The sequence below is a fragment of the Hipposideros armiger genome, unplaced genomic scaffold (assembly GCF_001890085.2).
Source record: "Hipposideros armiger isolate ML-2016 unplaced genomic scaffold, ASM189008v1 scaffold_377, whole genome shotgun sequence".
NCBI lineage: Eukaryota > Metazoa > Chordata > Mammalia > Chiroptera > Hipposideridae > Hipposideros > Hipposideros armiger.
Window position 1 is genome coordinate 861,534 of NW_017731727.1, and position 18,786 is coordinate 880,319.

The 18,786-nt window shown below is 42.2% G+C and overlaps 1 protein-coding gene across 4 annotated transcripts in view; it reads left to right on the forward strand.

The window, feature by feature from the left end:
- Positions 1-18,786, forward strand: part of ATG4A (autophagy related 4A cysteine peptidase) — a 60,160-nt gene that overhangs the window by 24,040 nt on the left and 17,334 nt on the right. For 2 of the 4 annotated variants that reach the window (XM_019662442.1, XM_019662441.1), the window contains exons 2-3: positions 14,304-14,414; positions 16,753-16,824. In XM_019662442.1, coding sequence (XP_019517987.1) covers positions 14,304-14,414; positions 16,753-16,824 — 183 coding nt within the window. Of the gene's footprint in view, positions 1-12,570; positions 12,700-14,303; positions 14,415-16,752; positions 16,825-18,786 lie in introns of those variants that run through there. The other 2 variants (XM_019662444.1, XM_019662443.1) reach the window with 2 other exon arrangements.

Below are 18,786 nucleotides of genomic sequence, written 5' to 3' on the forward strand. Positions count from 1 at the left end.
CCGATTTCTGCTACCTTCTAAATCGCTGATTTGATTCTCTGCTTCATCTAATCTGCTGTTGATTCCTTGTAGTGTATTCTTCTTTTCAGTTATTGCATGCTTTATTTCTGACTGGTTCTTTTGTATGGGTTCTATGTCCTTTATGCTTATTATCTCTTTGTTGATGTTCTCACTCAGTTCCTTCAGCATCACCTTGTGTTGCTTCAGATGTCTCTTGGGAGGGCCTCCCGTGCAGGCCAATTTCAACCTTGCCTGTGAGAGGCCCTGGTCTACCTGGTTGGAGCTACAAGTCTATATGTGGTTGGTTGCTGCCTGTGCTGGACCTGGAGTTACATGGGGGTAGCCTCACTGTGAAACAAGGGCATCTGCCACCCGTATCGGGCCTGGGGCAGCTTAGCAAAAGGCCCAGCACTCCCCTGTTGGTACCTGCCGGCTGTCTGTAAATTTCAGCCACTGAAAGAGCTTCCTTAGGTGTGCCAGCTGGGGTAGTTGACCTGATGCTGACAGTGACCCCTGTGATGCAGCCCAAAGTGGGTAGGGCGGGGTCCCAGGGAACCATGGAGTGTGGACAGTGCTTTTCACAAAGTTAATGCAGATTCAGTTGTTGCACCAGTGCTGAGCCTGTGACCATTCCGTCAAAACACCCTGAGAATGCTGTGGCCAGCTGCTGCTTACCTCAGGCCCACAGAACACCAAGAGCTGCCCAAGAAAGGCTGCGGTGTGACCTGGGGCTGACGGCCCACACCAAAAGTTGCCCAGGCCTCTGCAGGGTATCTGCTGCAGTAAAAGCCTCCCACAGCTTGCAGGGTGGGTCTGGCCACCCCAGAGCTGAGAGTGGGCCAGACAGGGTCCCAGGGAGTTCACCAGGCCAATGCAATCTCATATTTGGCCTCTTGGGGGAGGGAAGATGGTGCCTGCCTGTAGTCTACATGTGAGGTGGGCTCCACACAGGGATAATGGCAGCTCTCTCTCTCTCTCTCTCTCTCTCTCTCTCTCTCTCTCTCTCTCTCTCTCTCTCTCCCTGAAGCCACACAACTCAGTCTTTCTCTGTGTGTCTGTGCTACCTCTCGAGTTGTCATCCCTCTGCCTGAGGCCAGGGTGAGTACTTGCAAGCCAGTGAGTTTGTGTGTGGGCCCTTTAAGAGGACATCTGGGTTTCCAGGAGCCTTCAATTTCAGTGAGACTGATGGAATCCTCGCTGGTTTTCACAGCTAGATGTTGTAGGTACTCTTCTTCCTGGCACAGGACCCCTGGTCTGGGGAGCTGGTGTGGGACTAGGACCCCTCAAACTTCAGGGGGGACCTCTGCCCCTGAGGTGTCCCTCCCCGTGTTCAAGAACTACTGTGGATTTGAGGTCAGCATGCTTCATGTCTCTGCCCCTCCTACCAGTCTCGATGTGGCCTCTTTATATCCATCCTTAGTTATAGGGGTTCTGTTCAGTTGGTCTTCAGGTCATTCTTGAGGTTTTCTGTTCTGTAATTTAGTTGTAATTTTAATGTGATCACAGGAGGCTGCAGGCACAGTGTTTACCTATTCCGCCATCTTGATTCTTTAACCCCTTTTTCTCTTTTCTTAATTGAGGTATTCCTTATAGATAGTAAAGTGCACAAACCTGAACTGTAAAGCTCAATTAAATTTTGTGTATGTGTAACCTCCACCCAAATCAACTATGGAGACATTTCTGGCCCCTCAGAAGGTTCCCTCTTGCCTCCTCCCAGTCAACACCCCCTCAAAAGGGTAACAACTATTCTGACTGCTATCATCATATGTTAGTTTTGCCTGATTTCAAACTTTATATAAGTAGAATCATACCGTATCTACTATTTTGTGTCTGTCTTTTGTTTAACATAATATCTGTAAGATTCAATGTTTTGTGTATAGTATTAGTTTTTTATTGTTGTGGTGTACCGTTCCCGTGTATGATTCCCCACAGTTTATTTTATCCATTCCCCTGTCTTAGTCAGTTCAAGCTGTTGTGACAAAATTCCATAGACCAAGTGGCTTAAACAAGAACATTTATTTCTCACGGTTCTGGAGGCTGGGAAACTCAAGATCATGGCACTGGGAGATTCGGTGTCTGGTGAGTTTCCTCTTCCTGGTTTTCAGACGACCACCTTCTTGTATGTCCTTACATGATAAAGAGAGATCATCAACCTGGTGTCTCTTCTTATTAGGGCACTAATCCCATTCATGAGGGCTCCACCTTCATGACCTGATCACCTCCCAGAGGCCCTAACTTTAAATATCATTACATTGGATATTAGGGCTTCAACATTAGAATTTTGGGAGGATACAAACTTTCAGTCCATAGCATCCCTGTTGATAGACATTTAGGTTGTTTATAAATTTTGGATATTATGAATAAAGCTGCTATAAACATTTTTTACCATATCTTTTGATGGACATAAGCACTTATTCTTCTTGTATATAAATCTAGGAGTGGAATCTCTAGGATGGGTATGATAAAAATACATTTTTAACTCAGAATTAATTTAACTTAGGGTAATTTAATGTAATATTAATGAAAGAACTGATGGCTGAGTTTCTTATAAGAAAACCCGCTTTATGAAGAGCCACTCTTGGAGATAAAAACGGATCTGTGTTTTGTTTAGCAGGTCAGGATTGTTTGCCTGCCAGATGCTAGAGAGCATTTTTTCTGTGTTGTTGGGTTGGTTCTTTCATTCGTGGGTAGATATTTATTTTCCTGGTGTCTGGTACATAGAGTACACATCAGGGATGAGAAGCCATTTTATTGCAAGCTGTATCTTTTCTGAATGGGGTCAAATTGTCTTTTGTTGGGCAATGTGGCACAAATGATCATAAAATAACATCGGAAAATCAAGCTCACTTTGTAGAAATTTGCCTCAGGATTTACTTGGAATACATCTTTCGTTTTGAAAGTGAAGGTACATGTATAATTTTATGCAATCTCAAAACTTAACTCTGGCAGTATAATTTTACATTACATCGAAAGTAAAGAATTTTTCAACATCATATGTCTGCTGGCAACATTTACTAATGAAGTGTGATGTTGAAAGGGTGTGGGGAAAATTCCTGTGGCCTGGAAGGCAGGGAAGGTAGTTGTAAACAGAGGAGAAAACTTGGAAAGTGCTCTTAGTGAAGAGCACTGTCCCTGGAAAGGACTCAAAAGTTATCCCCTTGTGCAGTATGCTGAGCGCTGAGCGTGTCACAAGACAGAGAGCCACCTTAACTCCTTCTTTGACAAAAATGGTCACTTCAGGTTTTGTGTTGTTGTTTTTAAACCGAATTTAATTTGATAATGAATGTCAAAAACAAATAAAAAAACCCTAGGATTTACATTACAGGCAATTAGTTGTTGCATCCCTTCTGTCCTGCAAACAGTGGAATACCCAGTCTTCCTCCTGGGTGCGTTTGAAACCCTGCGGGGCTCCATGAAGCCTGATTTAAGCCCAGAATCCCTACCAAGGCTTCCAAGGCTGGCACCTTCTAGCCCTTTCTGCCTCCCCAGCCTCAACCTTGACAGTCTCCAGGTGGCATCGCTATTCCACAGTCTCTCAGCCCTCAGTGTTTTGATACAAGCTTCTCCTCTGCCTGGAACATACTTCCCCTGTCCAATTTGCCTCTCATCCTTTAAGGCTAAGTCCTGCCATCACCTTTCTTCCCATAGCCTTCTCTTTCCCCCAGACTGGCTTAGATGACCCTCTGCTGTGTTCCCTTAGGCCCCTGTGCAGAAGCTGACCGTACTGTATCAAAATGAATTCCCTTCTCTTTCTCTTCCCATTAGACTTGAAGTTGCTTAAGATATGTTGCTATCCCCAGGGCCTAGCACAGTGCTGGTCACATGGTAGGCACTCAGGAAAGGATTGTTCACTTGATGTTTGGATGAACATAACAACCAGCTTTTTAGACTTTTGTCAGTGTGCCCATTAATTCCATAAACGCTTGATGGACCTTAATGGGCAACTCATTGCAAGGCACTATGATTGGAGCTGTAAGGGATACAGAGGTGAACACTACATGGACTGAGACAGGGGTTTGTTCCAATAGCAAGAGAGATGACATGCCTGCAAATAACAAAGTACAAAGTGCCCAGTGTTATAAGGGAGATACAAATAAAGGACTATAGAGCCTTAGAAGAAGGAGCAAATACCTCTTGGTGGGAAAATTAAGGAAGAAGTGTTTACAGAGAAAGTTGCAGTTGAGATAGGGCTTAAGTGCACTAGGACATGAATGAGCAAAGAGCCTCCAGTGTATCATGTGGTTTATTTTGGCTGAAAAGAGTAGATCTCATGAAGGAGTAATGAGCAGTGGGGAACAGCTAGAAATATAGGAAGTCGCCATATTGGAGAGGGCCTTAAATGCCAGACTGATGAGTTATATTTGATCCGTATCAGTTGGAGTAACCGTGGAAGCTCGTGGAAGGTTTTGAGCAGCTAGTGACATGGGCAAAGAGATCCTTTAAGAGTCTGGCAATGGCGAATTTTAGTATTTTCTTAGTAAATCATTATTAGCAAATGAATTGCTAAGTTGATAATTAGTTTTACCAAATAGTGTGGAAAAACTCCAAGGTCTATAGCTCCTTGACCTTTTTGCACCAGTCCTTTCTCACTGGAAATCTAGATAAGCTAAGAAATCATTTGACCAATTAGTTTGGAGAAATGAAAATTGAAATTGACAGAGGAAAGAAACACTAGCAAGACAGAAATGGCTCATAAAAATGCGTAGACATGTAAAGTGTTGTTTTCTTAGGAACCGTGTCCCAAAGATTGCCTTCAGCTATGCAGAAAGATCCGGACATGGTATATGAATTATATTGTTAATATTTATTCCTTTGGGTAGTTTAGATTACTTGTAGTTAAAAATAACTATACTGTTCTAACCTCAGGTTGTCTACCCTTACTTTCCCTTTTAAACAGTGGGCACTGCATCGTCAGTTTATTTTCTAGTAGGTTATATCACCAGAGCATCTGGTTTCTTGCCACCTTAGGCCAGGCCTTCAACACTTCATGCCTGGATTACTACACCTTTCTCTTTGGTCTCCCTGTCTCCAGTGCCTCGGACCCAGCTTTTATCATAGCAGCAAGCTATGGTGGGAAGAATGTGGATGGAGAATAAGATGAACTTGGTTTGAATCCTGGTTATTCTACTTACTAGCTATATGACCCTGAGCAAGTCATATAACCTCTCTGAGACTGTTTCCTCAACTCTGAAATGGAAATCATGACCCTTGCCCTGCCTATCTCAGGGAGCTGTGTCAAGGATCGTGTGAAAGCACTCTGAAAACTGTCAATGGCTTTACTAAGACTTGGACTCTACTGGCTGGCTTTCCACCCTCCACAATCCAGTCCCAAGCCACCTCTCTAATGTAACTTGTCAATATTCTCCAGAACCTACCCTTCCTCCCTGACACACACATACTTATGGTGTTCCTCTCATCTGAGGTATTCTCCCTCTTACCTCAGCTCATCCAAATCCAAGCAATAATTTAAGGACATTGAAATCCTGTATCCTCCTGGCGATATTCCCTGATGACTCTCATGCTCATCGACTTCCCCTTTTTCTGAATTTTGCCGGCACTCAGTTACTATCAACACTTGCCTATACATTACCTTTTCTTATTAGCTCTTTCATTTACCTAAGGCTCATGTCTTTAACGAGATTATGATTTTATGATGCCTTAATTTGTTCACTTAACATTTAGTGGATGTCTAATGAGGCTGTTTCCTCTGTATTCCTCACAGGACCAGGTACAGAACTTAATAAATCATTGTTGGCTCATTTATTTAGAAATTCACATACAGACTTTTGTAAGAGAGACACAAGTGAACCCAACTTCTCTTCCTAGAACTTGAAGTAGGCTTCCTAACAATTTACCCTATTTCTACCTCCTGCAGATCCATAGAAAGGTCATTAAGATAGGACTGTCCAATAGAATTTTCTGTGATGACGGAACTATTCTATAGCTGTGCTGTCCAATATGGTAGCCTCTAGCCACTGAGTGCTTGAAATGTGGCTAGTGCAACTGAGTAACTGAATTTTAGTTGTATTTAATTTTAATTCATTTAAATGTAAACAGCTGCTAGTGGCTAGTAGCTACTATATTGGACAACATAGGTCTAGACTAGTGGATTTCCAGTGTTTTTGCTCTAACAATACAATGAGAAACCCAGTTTATATGTATACAAATATGTTTCATGAAACAATACTTATCCTTATTACATATAATATATTCTAGTATTTTCTGTTTTATTCAATGTAATTTTTTTAAAAATGCTATTTGCAGCTCACTATATAGATTTCCTTGCCTACTGATGAGTTATAATGTGCTGTTTTAAAAACACATTGAATATTTTATAGATAGAGAATGTGAGGCCCTAAGAAGTGCAGTAGGTTCTGCAAGTTCATATAGCTGGTTAGTGGCAGGGTGGGATGAAATATTAGAGTTCCTAGGCTAGAGCTATTTCCAGTAGGGGTGAGGAGTGATTCCTCCTTCTGTTAACCATGACAAAAACAAAAAAAATGTTTTATGTTGGAGAACAATAATTTGACACACTCTTCACTTTAACTAAATATTGTCATGGTGTCTTTCTTCCTACATGAACCACAGGCACTGTATTTGAGTATTGGTTCTTTTTGGTTTGGATGATGTCCAAAGTCAAAGCTGCAATACCATGGAGGCTGACTTTGGACCCACTGCATGACTTGGCAGTGGCACTAATGTGACACTGCCCTCTTTGGGAATACAACCAGGCTTTCCACTAGCGGGTTGATTCCTAAGAACAACAACGCCTGTTGATGAAGAATCAAGGTGATTCTCACCTAAGCTTGTGGAATAGTTGCCTTGAGCCTTGCATTATAAAGCCAACCAAATATTTTTCTCCATCTAATATGCTACCCTCTTTGTATGCCTTATCAACAAAGTCTTTACAAAAATGTCATCTTTCTATTCTTCTGAAAAATGCATCTCTCTGAAAAGAGCAGAGTTACCTTATCAAAGGCAAAAAGAGGCAGCAATTTAGAGGTATAGTGAGTGGTCTGTGTGTTAGGTGCATTCCTGACCAGTTTGTGCATGGAATCCCATTTCTTCGTGGATATGTCAAAATGCATTTCAGTCGGCAGAAAGCAGGCAATAATTTGTCCTTAAGTGAAAACAACATGAAAAGTACACTTAAAAGGTCAATAAACTTTTCAAAAGCATCACTTTAAAGAAAAACCAGAAGTCCAATTTTGCATTACGTTTGATTCTTAACCACCATTTGATTCTGACCACCATCATCAGTATGAATTGACTGCAATCTCTAAGAAATTTTGTATTTTGTTGGGTCGCCTATGGCCTGATTGATTTTTCAAACTGAAAACCAAAGGGTCTTATCACTTAACAATGGTCCCTTGCCAACTGGACTGGTTATCCCTTTGCTGACTTGCCCTGCAATTTTTTAAGTTGCAGCCTCCTGTCACCACAGCTGGTACTAGCCAGTTAAATAGAATCTCATAAAGTCTAGCGGAATGATAGTCCTTTGGTTAATATTCTCTGGTGTAACTCTAAAATTGACCATGTTCTCTTAGGCTGTCAGAGTTTATACTGGCCTATAGAGAAATCAAGTCATTCGTGGATTTTGCATTCGATGACAACCCAGCATTGCCAGGGTGTGACTTGCTGAATAAATTCAAGAAAATGTGCAGTTTTGAACATGAAAATCCCCCTTGAAATGCTAAGAATTGTTGTCCAGTTCTCTATTTTCTAAGCTCTTGGTCGTCAGAAAAGCAGGGCATTGGGAGGAAGAGAAATGAAGATGGGGGAGGGCCAGGAGCAGAGGCTGGGGAGACCAGGACATTCAGTGGACCCAGGAGGAAGGGGGTGAAGCCACATTTTTGGCTGAGCTTTGTTCTGGACTCCTCCTGCCTTCCTTGGCTCTGCTAATCAACCTACCATCTACCATCGACCATGCCTCTCTTCACAATCCCTGGGCTGGTTGACTTCCTCTTCACTTCTTTTTTTTTAAACCTGTTCTCCATTGTCAACTGAGCCCTAGAGTCCAACATGTTCCTGCTAGACCAAGCTTATTATCTCCCTACCCCCACTATGTTTTTCTGTTACTATCTCAACACCTACACTTGAAAACTGCAAGTTATTTTTGACTCCCCCTCTCTCCTCAGCCCCACCCCACACTCAGTTGCTTGCCAAATCCTTTCAGTGTTCCCTCAGCCAGACATTTCCTCCCTTCCTCCTTCCCACTTATATCTTATTTCCATTAAGGGTCAGCTCTGATGCCACCTTTTTGAGGTTGTGGAAGGCCCATTCACCCCTAGTTGAACTTAATCATTTGTTGTCTTCTATATCACTTTTTAAAGATAGTACTTACGTTACCGAACGCAAGCAGTTCATCTCTTGGTGAGCATAACTCAATGAATCTCAATCAAGACAGAGTATGAGCAAGGAAAGTTTATTACTTGCAGTAAGTAAGGAGAACACTGGGGATAATTCTCAAAGCAGTGTCTCCCGAATACAGAAGGAGAATCACATTTATTGGAACTAGTTACGCATATTCATCAAAAAGGGGACAGGTCATTGTATGTAGAGGCTGGTTCGTTCTAGCATAGGCTCAGTAAGGTATCATCCTTTATTGTATGCATGTATAGATAAGCTCCACCTGGGCAGGAGAATTTAGTGTTATAATTAAGCAGAGTCAGTGTTTCTTCTGGGCATCCTTCTCTGGTTCCAATAGGAACAGGGTGTTATTGCCTTGTGGTCAGCCTTTCAGGGAACATCCTTGTTCTGCAAGACAGCTCAGCAAAGATGATTAGTTTCACAACTCAGCAACTGCTTTAACCCTACTCTGCTTACACTTATTGTCGACAGTTGTTTCCAGACCTAGCCTCTCCAATTGATTAAAAGCTTTTGGAGGATGGAGGCTTACCTCTCAGTGATGTTTTATCCTCTGTGCTTAGCACATGGTAGGTACTCTGTAAAAGTTTATGGAATGAATATATCAATGAATCTTCAGCCCTGACCGTACCTGTCCTCCAGGGACGTTTCCTTATGTATTTGAAACTGTGACCTGACAGTGTGTTAAGTATGTATGTATTGCTGAGAAGGCTGTTTTGGAACCAGTGGTATTCTGGTACCCTTTTAGGATCAGGTGACCTACAAGGAAGATACACTGTGGGATCTCAGACCTCTTGCGGCCCTGAGATTCTGTGACCCTTTGATTTCACTTTATGAGAGTTTGTGTTGTTTCTGGGCACCAGCCCTACAGAGTCTCAGCCTTGATGTACAAATAAATGTCTTTGATGCGCCCTATCAGAAAATTTATTTTCGAAAGTGATTTTTTTTCATTTACTTACAATTTTACAAAATAGCCCCTTAGAAATATAGTCAGCCATTGGAATGCATATTATTAAAATAAGACATCAGCAAAAATGGCAGAATGAGGACCTTGGAAAATTCTATCCATAATAGCAATGAAAAAACTGGCAAAATGGTCAGAATCAACACTTTCAGAACTCTTGAAATTAACCAGAGGCTTTCAAAAATCTGGGGAGTATTTATTTATTCAAGAAAAACAGCTGCATTTTGGTAAGAATAGTGAGCTTTGTGGTGTTTTCATTTGCCCTCCATCCTTCCCTTGCTCACCAGCCCTGCAGTAGCCTTAGGAATCCACAGCCTGCAGTCACAGGGAAAGCCCGCAGCCTGGCAGCCCCGTGGGGACACAGAATGGGGTTGGAGCTCCGATAAAGCCTCCTTTCTAGAGAATTGTCATTATTTGATCTGTCAAGTGTTTCCCCAGAAGATCCCACTTGCAAGACTGCCTTTATTTGCCCTGACTTGGAACTGCAGAAGGCCTTTCTCCAGGGGCTTCTTTTGAAAACCATTTGAGGCAATCAATTAACTTCACAGCTGCCTGAGGCAATAGCTAACTAAAAATCTTAAAAGGAAAAACTGGGGAATAACATGCCCATTGGGGCCTGGAAAAGTTCGCATTTTCCTAGGAATCCAGAAAAGCACATGCTGCTCAGGGCTGTGTGCATTTCCAGGGCTGTGCTCAAGCTTAGGAAAGACTGGAGAAGGCCCTAAGCTCTCTTGTCTGATCCTGAAAGGGAAGACTGGAGCAGAGTCAGCATCTGCCTGGCTGAGTGTGGAAGGTATGTCTCAACATGTATACAGAGCCCCTTGGCCAAGATTGGGAGCACTTTTTGGCTTCAGTTTCAGGAAATCTTTGTTCAGTTATTAACTAACCACTGAACTAACACAGAGACTTTGGTGCAGTAATTATTACTGAAGTAAAATGGAACAGAGTGAAGCCTGTTATCTATCAGACTTTGTAGAACCTAATTGTTGGTCTACCAAGCTGCAGTATTTATAGCTCTGCCTGTGTAGGTCCTATCTCTTTAAACAGGATGAAAGGGCAGGAAACTTACATGGGCTGCTCTCTTGTTAATTTTAAGGCAAGACGAAGTAGTTTATGAAAAATGTTTTTAAAAGGATTGCTGTTATAGTAGTCCCCCTTATCTGTAGGGGATATGTTCTAAGAACCCCCCTCCCCACTCTTAGTGGATGCCTGAAACCACAGATAGTATCAAATCCTATACGTACATGTTTTTTCCTATACATGCTTACTGATGATAAAGTTTAACTTATAAATTAGGCACAGTAGAGATTAACAACAATGATTAATAAAATTGGACAATTATAGCAATATACTATAATAAAAGATATCTGGTTGTGGTCTCTCTCAAACTTTCTTATCGTATTATACTCACCTTTCTTCTTGTGGTGGTGCAAAATGACCCAATGCCTTTGTGGTGAGATGAAATGAGGTGAATGAGACATTATTAAATAAAATAAGGGTGAGGGCCGGCCGAATGGCTCAGTTGGTTAAGAGCTCGCTCAAGAGTTTGAGCTCTGAGCAACAGCGGTTCGAGGCCAGCCCGAGCTGAGCAGCCGCTAAGCTGCCAATACGTAGCAGGATGGCTCAGCTAAAAATAAATAAATAAATAAATAAATAAATAAATAAAATAAGGGTTACTTAGCCACAAGCACTGCGATGCCCTGATAGCCTGATAGCCTAGACGCCTATTAAGTGACTAATGGACAGACAGGTACATATACAGCATGGAGACACTAGACAAAGGGATGATTCACATCCCAGAGTGACGGAACGGATGGCATGAGATTTCATGATGCTACTCAGAACAGTGTGTAATTTAAAACTTATGAATTGGTTTTTTTTGGAATTTTTCATTTAATATTTTCCTGCTGCAGTTGACCGGAGGTAACTGACAGAGTGGAAAGCGAGGGGGCACTACTGTAGTCAGAAGCGATTCTGTTCGAAATGCAATTTCACTTCTGCATCTCAGCCACATCCCAGTTTGCTTCTTCATCTCTCTGACTTCTCCTTGTGGAAGACCTGTGTCTCTTCCCTAGACCTCCTTGTACATACTCCTCTCATGTTACTGCCCCTTGCTTCTGTTAATCTCATCTTCTGGTCTGGCTTTCATTTGTTTCACCAAGTAGCTTCCGCTTGGGCTGGCTCTGGAGTCTGTCTTCCAAGAGGAGAATCAGGAAGAATAAAGACTATAATGACCTTGCTCGCCTGAGCAGGGCTGAAGAGCAAGAGGCAAATTCTTTGGCTGCCATTTTGGTCAGAGCTGTCTCAAAGGAAGCAGTGCAGTTCTCAGCCTTTAAGGGGCGGTGCTAATTTGACCAGATAGCTGGGCAGTGACTCACTGAGACAGGGTTGGTGATAGAGAAATGGTTTTTTTCAGGCAGTTCTAAAAAAAGACCCACGGCTTCTATGCATACATGCTGTACATTCATGCAGTGCTGCCCTTCCTCACCCTGAGCAGGGGAATGCCAGAGGACTGCCTCTTTCCCATGCTCCTCTTAAGCTACTGATCTCCTGACTTTGTTTGTGTCTCTAGGCTACACTAGATATTCCTTTTAACCTGATTTATCCTGCCTGTGAGGGGTAGAGAGTAGGGTGGGAAGGTACACAGTGTGATTTAGGCCACCTCAGTCCACCACCTTCTGGGGATGGCCTGTCCTGGGTGATCATTTTTAGCCTGGTATTTCCTGAACATGGGCCAGGGCTGAGGCCAGTGACAGAAAGGCTAAGACAGCACCGGCTCCCTGGCAGATTCGGCAGTGATGAGTTTTCCCTGGGGAACAAAATGGCTGTCTCATCTTTAACTTCTTTAGGTTTGAAATACTGCTGAGACTATTATCTTACTGATGAAAACATCTTGAGGAGAAAGGCTACTTAAATCCCTGAAAGACTGGTCATCTGTAATATGTTTCAAGAAAGGCAGTGTCTCTGTCCTGGGTAGCTATGTTTCAAAATTATACCTTCAAACAAATTATAACTTCAGCTTGTACAAATTATGCAAAGTATAACTTGAACCTCCAACTGAATATTTTGAGCAGGTGAGCCTGTTTTCATGACCAGGTATGACTCATTTATATGTAAGAACATTTATTTCTATGAAAACAGCATGCTTCTGGCTTAGAAAGCAGAGTCAAAAGAAAACAATTTGTTTTCAAGTGAGTTAAACATATCCCACAATGCCATTTTTTCAGGAAACCATTTCCATGGGACTTTTAGGGGCTACTTTGGGGGAGCCCCTGCACCGACTTGTAGCTGCATAGTAGAGCCCCTACTCTCTCAGAGCTGCCCTCCCTATAAGGGGATGGGGTGACGTCAAGAGCTGAGAGGAGAAGGTATGTGTCGGGTGGCTTAGCTTTGAACTTGAATTATGATCCTCATAGAAATAACACCATAAACTAAGAAATATTCTATCAATTTGATTTTTCTGGTTACAGGTTAAAACAGGGTTTGTTTTTTTTGTGGGCTGGCTTGTAAACTTATTTACTACCCACAATATTATTTCCCTTAGAAAATTACTTGAAGAGGGCCGGCCGAGTGGCTCAGTTGGTTAAGAGCTCGCTCAAGAGTTTGAGCTCTGAGCAACAGCGGTTCAATGCCCGGCCTGAGCTGAGCAGCCGCTGAGCTGCCAACAGGTGGCAGGATGGCTCAGCTACATTAAAAAAAAAAGAAAATTACTTGAAGAGAACTTGTGAGTTTGAACCCCTTCACAAGTCAGTCTTGATTCTTTTAGCAGACCCTTTCCCCACAGTTGGTACAAAAGTGAATTTTAACTCATCCTACATTACCTGGGCATAGTTCTGAGTGTGTGGCTTGTATACTTATGAGGTTTAATTATTTTTTATTTGGTTACTTTAGCTTAAGGGATAACCATAGTCATTTGTGAATCCCAAGAACAAGTTATATTTATCATCAGACACAAGAACCCCTTCTTCACAGAAAACATATGTCAATAAAATGGCAAATAAAAGTACCATGAAAAAATCTGGTTTTCCAGCTAAAATATTACATTTTTATAGTTGTATGATTTTTTTTTAAAGATTTTTATTGTGGAATTGGGGGAGGGGAACAGCGCTGGGGAATTGGGGGAAGGGAAACAGACAAGTTGCTGTCTTTTTGTTCTTCAGTCTAGTTGTGGAGGACGTTGCTTCACTGGACCAAGTTGGCACCATCATTGCGCTCTTCCCGGGTGAGGCAGATCAGTCGCTGGCTTCTGGACGGCCACTCACAGTGGCTGCTGGCTACACATGGTAGCCCATGGCAACCCACTGCAGCAGGAGTTGCAGCCTATGAGGTCGCCGGCGGCTCACAGCAGCCCAGCTCCAGGTTGAGCTGTTGTTCAGCATCTTAGCTGTGGAGGGCAGTGTCACTGGCCCTCATATGTGGGATCCAAACCGAGGCCCTCTGGCATCCCAAGCCAGCTCTTAACCAATGCGCCACTCGGCAGGCCCTAGAGTTGTATGATTTTTTAGGCTTATCAAAGCCCCCTCCAAGCCACTGGCTCCTAGAAACCTCACAGCATTCCCTGTGATGTGGTCAGGAGTTAGGTATTGAGGTTTTATTATATCACCTTGATACACTCATTGTAGGAGAAGCTACATAAGTGACTATTTACAAAGATGGCCCCGTGAAAGAAAAGGTTTTGAGATAATTGTTGCCAAATAATTATTCAGAGGTGGTGCCAAATGGGACCATGGTAAAGGGAAGGTTAAAAGAGGTGGTCAAGAGAAAATCCCTCCACCGAAAGATTTTGCAGCCTTGTAAATGTCTTTGTTCCTCAGAGAAAAAAAAATATTTGCTTTCATTAGATTAGAGCCCATGGCTTTTAACTTTAGGAGGAAGGTAAATAATCATTAAACCACAGAGTAAATAATCAATAAACCACAGAAGCAAGCCCCCTCTGTTAAATTTTGCTTACGTATCTTTCCTTTTCTTTCAGTTTTATCCAAGTATGAAAACCAGAATACTATTTTCTCTGACTACCTAGAAGAATTTCCAGATACTGATGAGCTGGTATGGATCTTGGGGAAACAGCATCTGCTGAAAACAGGTAAGGTTTTGTAACATTTGTCTGTGAGGACCCAAACGAGGTGGGTGCCTGAGGTTAAGGTCCTTTACTTTTTTTCCTCCTTGGGTTGGTAAAACATTACCTTGGTAACAATTGATTCTACTCCTAGGAAGATTTATTTACCTCACAGCCAAAATAGTTTAAGTATTAAGGCCCTTCCCTTGCACAGGCCCCCTCCAAGGGCCTGAGTGGCCCTTGCAGCATGTTCACATGGTCACAAATGTTTGTATGATTTGAAAAAGTCATCTATTTGTATTCTTTTCCCTAGAGGAAAACCCAAATTCTATAAACCTGGAGTTCCAAAAACCAAGGCCCACTCCCAATATCTTTAACCAGAATCTAGTCTTTGATGACCTGGCTTTCATGCCTCTCAAGTCATTTTCTGTCCAGATTAAAAATGCTGCCACCTAGTGGACTTCTCAACAGCCCATGGCGATCAGAATCAATATCGGACACTGAGAAATTTTGTGGTTTTACATGTTTCACTGACTGGAGTACTGTCTCAGTTTATTCTGATTTTGTATAGAACTTTTAGCCACTGCAGCTAGATGGAAAGGAGGCTTGAATTTTTCTTCCTTGCCCTTACATGAAAAGACCTTTACACATAAAACTGCTAACAACTCTCCACCCAGATAAAGCCTGAGCTTGGCGAGAGGCAGCTCTGATTTGGTATCTGCCTGAAGAGAGGCCCTTAGCATGAAGGAGGGACAGGAAGAAGCTGATCAAAAGGCCACAGAGGGAGTTGGGCGTTTTGTAGCTCCTCCCGACTCTGGCTTCATCATTTTCATAGGAGAGCGCCCATGGCTAGCAATTAGGAGAAGTTTGTCTTCAGACTCTACTACCTAAGATTAGTCACTTTGTCCTTCGGGATCTTCACTCCCTTCACCAGCACATGAAATGAGGGCGTTGGAGATGATGTCTTCTAGTTCTGTATTCCAGGACAGCAGGAATCCCCAAGTTGCCAAACATGCCCATATTCAAATGTTAAGTTGGGAAATGCCTTTCAAAGGGAAATTGTTAAACTTTCCATACCCTTCCCCAGCCCTTCTAGTATATAGACGAGCTGGGAGGTGTAGAGAATATCAGAGGAAGGAGTGAGTAGTCTGAACATTTGAGAGGAGGCATATGTAAGAGCAGATAACAGTTATCGCAGGCTTACTGCATAGTGTACCATCTAAGCACTTTCCATGTGTTATCTTATTGAATACTCACAGCTCTATGAAGTAGGTACTATTATTCTCCCCATTTTCCGGATGAGGAAACGGAGGCTCAGAGGGGTTAAGTGACAAGGCTACACAGTTGGTAAGTAGCAGAGCCAGAGTTCAAAGCCAGGCAGAGTATGATTCCAGAAATCTTACTCTTAACCATTATGCACCTGCTTCCCCAAATGTGCTAGACCCTGTGGACATGAAGGGGATTGAAAATCCAGACAGTTCAGCTTTCTGATTTGTTCAAAGGAAAGGCAGGAGAGAAAATAAAAACTATTGGCTAAAATTGAATTTCCTTTTTTTCTTTTAAAGTGCAATGGCTGTAAGTTCTATACAGAATACAAACATGGATGTATTGCTGAAAGGTGGGCAAGAGAAGACAAAGTCAGAACCACATCTAAGTACAGATATGAAGATGGAAGTCATATTGTGGCCATTGAAGTAAATTTGCCATAAAATATAAGAAAGCATGTTTTCAAAAGACACAAAAACATACATGATGTTATACATCCATTTAGATTACAAATGCCAGTTGCATTAGGTAGTACTGATACATGTCTTACACACTTAATTAACAGGGACATTTCCTTTTTAGTTAAACATCTGTGTGTGTGCACACACACATGCGCACACAGACACACATGCGCACACAGACACACACATACATGCACACGCATGTGTGCGCACACACACACACACACAGTTCTAGATAACAGACAGTGGGTACTGATGACAGATCCAATCAACTCTCATCATTTAGGCCGGGGGCCAATTGCCTTGTTAGTGGGTTATCCAGGATCCTTGCTTTTCCTATTCCTTGTCTTCTGGCCATGACCCCAGTGTTAGTACCTGCCAGGTCCATGGAGCGCAGTGAACAGGAACTACCCAGCATCATTGTACCAGCCAGTCGCTCTGGTCAAAACATATAGGTAGGGGGAAATGCTGAAATTATTTGGCTCAAATGACTTGGGTTTCCTATGAATTTTCCTAGCCCCGTAACAATGGCATTGACTGATTATTCGAAAATGAATTTGCTGCTGGCTGAGAAATCAAAGACAGATGTCTTCAGATGGGATATGGTGATTTAATTTGAATTTCACATTTAATTACAGAAAAATCTAAGCTGTTGTCTGATATAAGTGCTCGTCTATGGTTTACATACAGAAGGAAGTTTTCACCAATTGGTAGGTATATCATTTGTTGTACTGTGCTTCCTTCTTTATAGATAGCTTGCCTGAAGTTATCAGTGACTTCACAGAAACCTCAGAAATAAGAGCTCACTATGGCAAATAATTTGATTTAGGGGAGTAGTTACGTCTTACACTTTATGCGAAAGTTTCATTGCCAAGGTACACCATCATGTATGGTTCCATGGTGTTAGTTTGTAATGCCAGTATACTTTTGAGCCCACCTCCAAGTGTTTGGGCACTGGATGGTATTACTTGTTTTACATCTGAGAGCAAGGAAAAAGGCAAATTAACTTTTCATTTGGGCAATATGTATTAAATTACAGTCTACTGCTTTGTGGAACTACTTGATTATTGAAGACAGTTGTACCTTGAAGGAAGGAAAGAAAATAATTCTTTTGATTGTTTTTCCCCTGTGAAATGCAAACACCTTGCCACTGGGAGATGAATTATGATAGATTTCCTTGGAACTAATTCTCGGCCGATGGAGTACCAGCTACTGTCTAGAAAAAAAGGACAGCTCAATAAGCTAAGTGAATATGCTCCCTCTAGAGAAAACTTGTACAATGTTTGCAAGTAGGGTGACGTCTTCCTGGCATCATGGCCCTGTCGGAAAAGATTACCAAACTGAAATGGTGGAAGCTGTTCTCCTAACAGGAAACCTGTCTGACCAATTTTGGTGCAGGACTGGACCTAATAATTATAGTCAGATCAACTTTTCTGATAAGAGCCAAAAATGAAGTGCACACAGACATTTTTTTTGCTCTCCACAGGAAGTACCTGAGCAGTAAAACAAAACAAAACAAAACAAAACAAAACAAAAACAATCTTTAGTACCCAGTGATTCTAAACTGTTAACTTTCTCTGGGTGAAGAGGTCTTTGCAAGGCTTGAAAACATTGGCAATTCAACCCTGACAATGTGTTGGCAATAGGCAATCTCTTCTCGATGTGGGCTTCGCTGCATCTTTTCCATACTAATTTGACCTATAATCCCACCATGAGCAAGAGCCAAAGGGCTCCCCTTCCAGCTGACAGGTGGGCTCAACCCTCCCCTTGTTGCTGTAGCAACTCTCCTTCAGTCCCCACAACAAAGGGAAAGGGGCAGCCACCTTGGCCCACTTGTCTTACAAGGATGATGACTCCCTTTAAAGTGAGTCTTGTGAGATCAGGCTTTTAGCATACTTTGCCACTTCCCTGTTGGGAAAGGAAAGCAGTGAACACAGCATGTCTCCTCTGCCATCCAAGTTATCTGATTTCATTGGTGCCTTGAAAAAGGATATTGAGCTCACCCTGGCCCCATATGTGGGATTTTCATTACATCAAGTGTTCTTAAAATGGAACCAGTTGTCTTATTTCAATTATTAACTGGTTTTGTGCCTTTTAAAGATGTAGTCCATTTCTAGTTTATTAGTAGTATTTTTAATTGTGACCTTACTCATAACACCAAATATTTACATCATCTTGAGTGGGTTTTAGAACACTTGCACGGATATTCTCTCCTTTAATTTTTACAATAGCCATTGATAGTAGGCAGGGTGTGTGCTGTTATCTCCAGTCTGCAGATGAGACTTAGATTAGGTAACAAAGATCGGTCTTCTGATGCCTAATGTAAGACTCGTTCCTCTATTTTACATCGCCCTTCCTGCTGTTCAGACCTTTATAATGCACGTTTAGAACAGTCAAGCTCCTCCCAGATCTCATTGACCATTTTGGTCACTCTCTTTGGTAGCATTTATTCCTTAACTAAGGTAAGACTGGCTTCCCTGAGAACTGAGCTGTGCAAAGCCAGGTTTGATCAGGCAGATGACGCTATGGTACAGACTCAGTGTTGGTAGGCATACATGGCAGCCATCTACGAAAATTGCATGCGTATCTAGAAGTCGCCAAGCAGAAGACATAAGGGGCAGGTTTTGTTCATTTGCTTGTTTTGTTTGTGGCCATAGAACCCATTTTGGTTA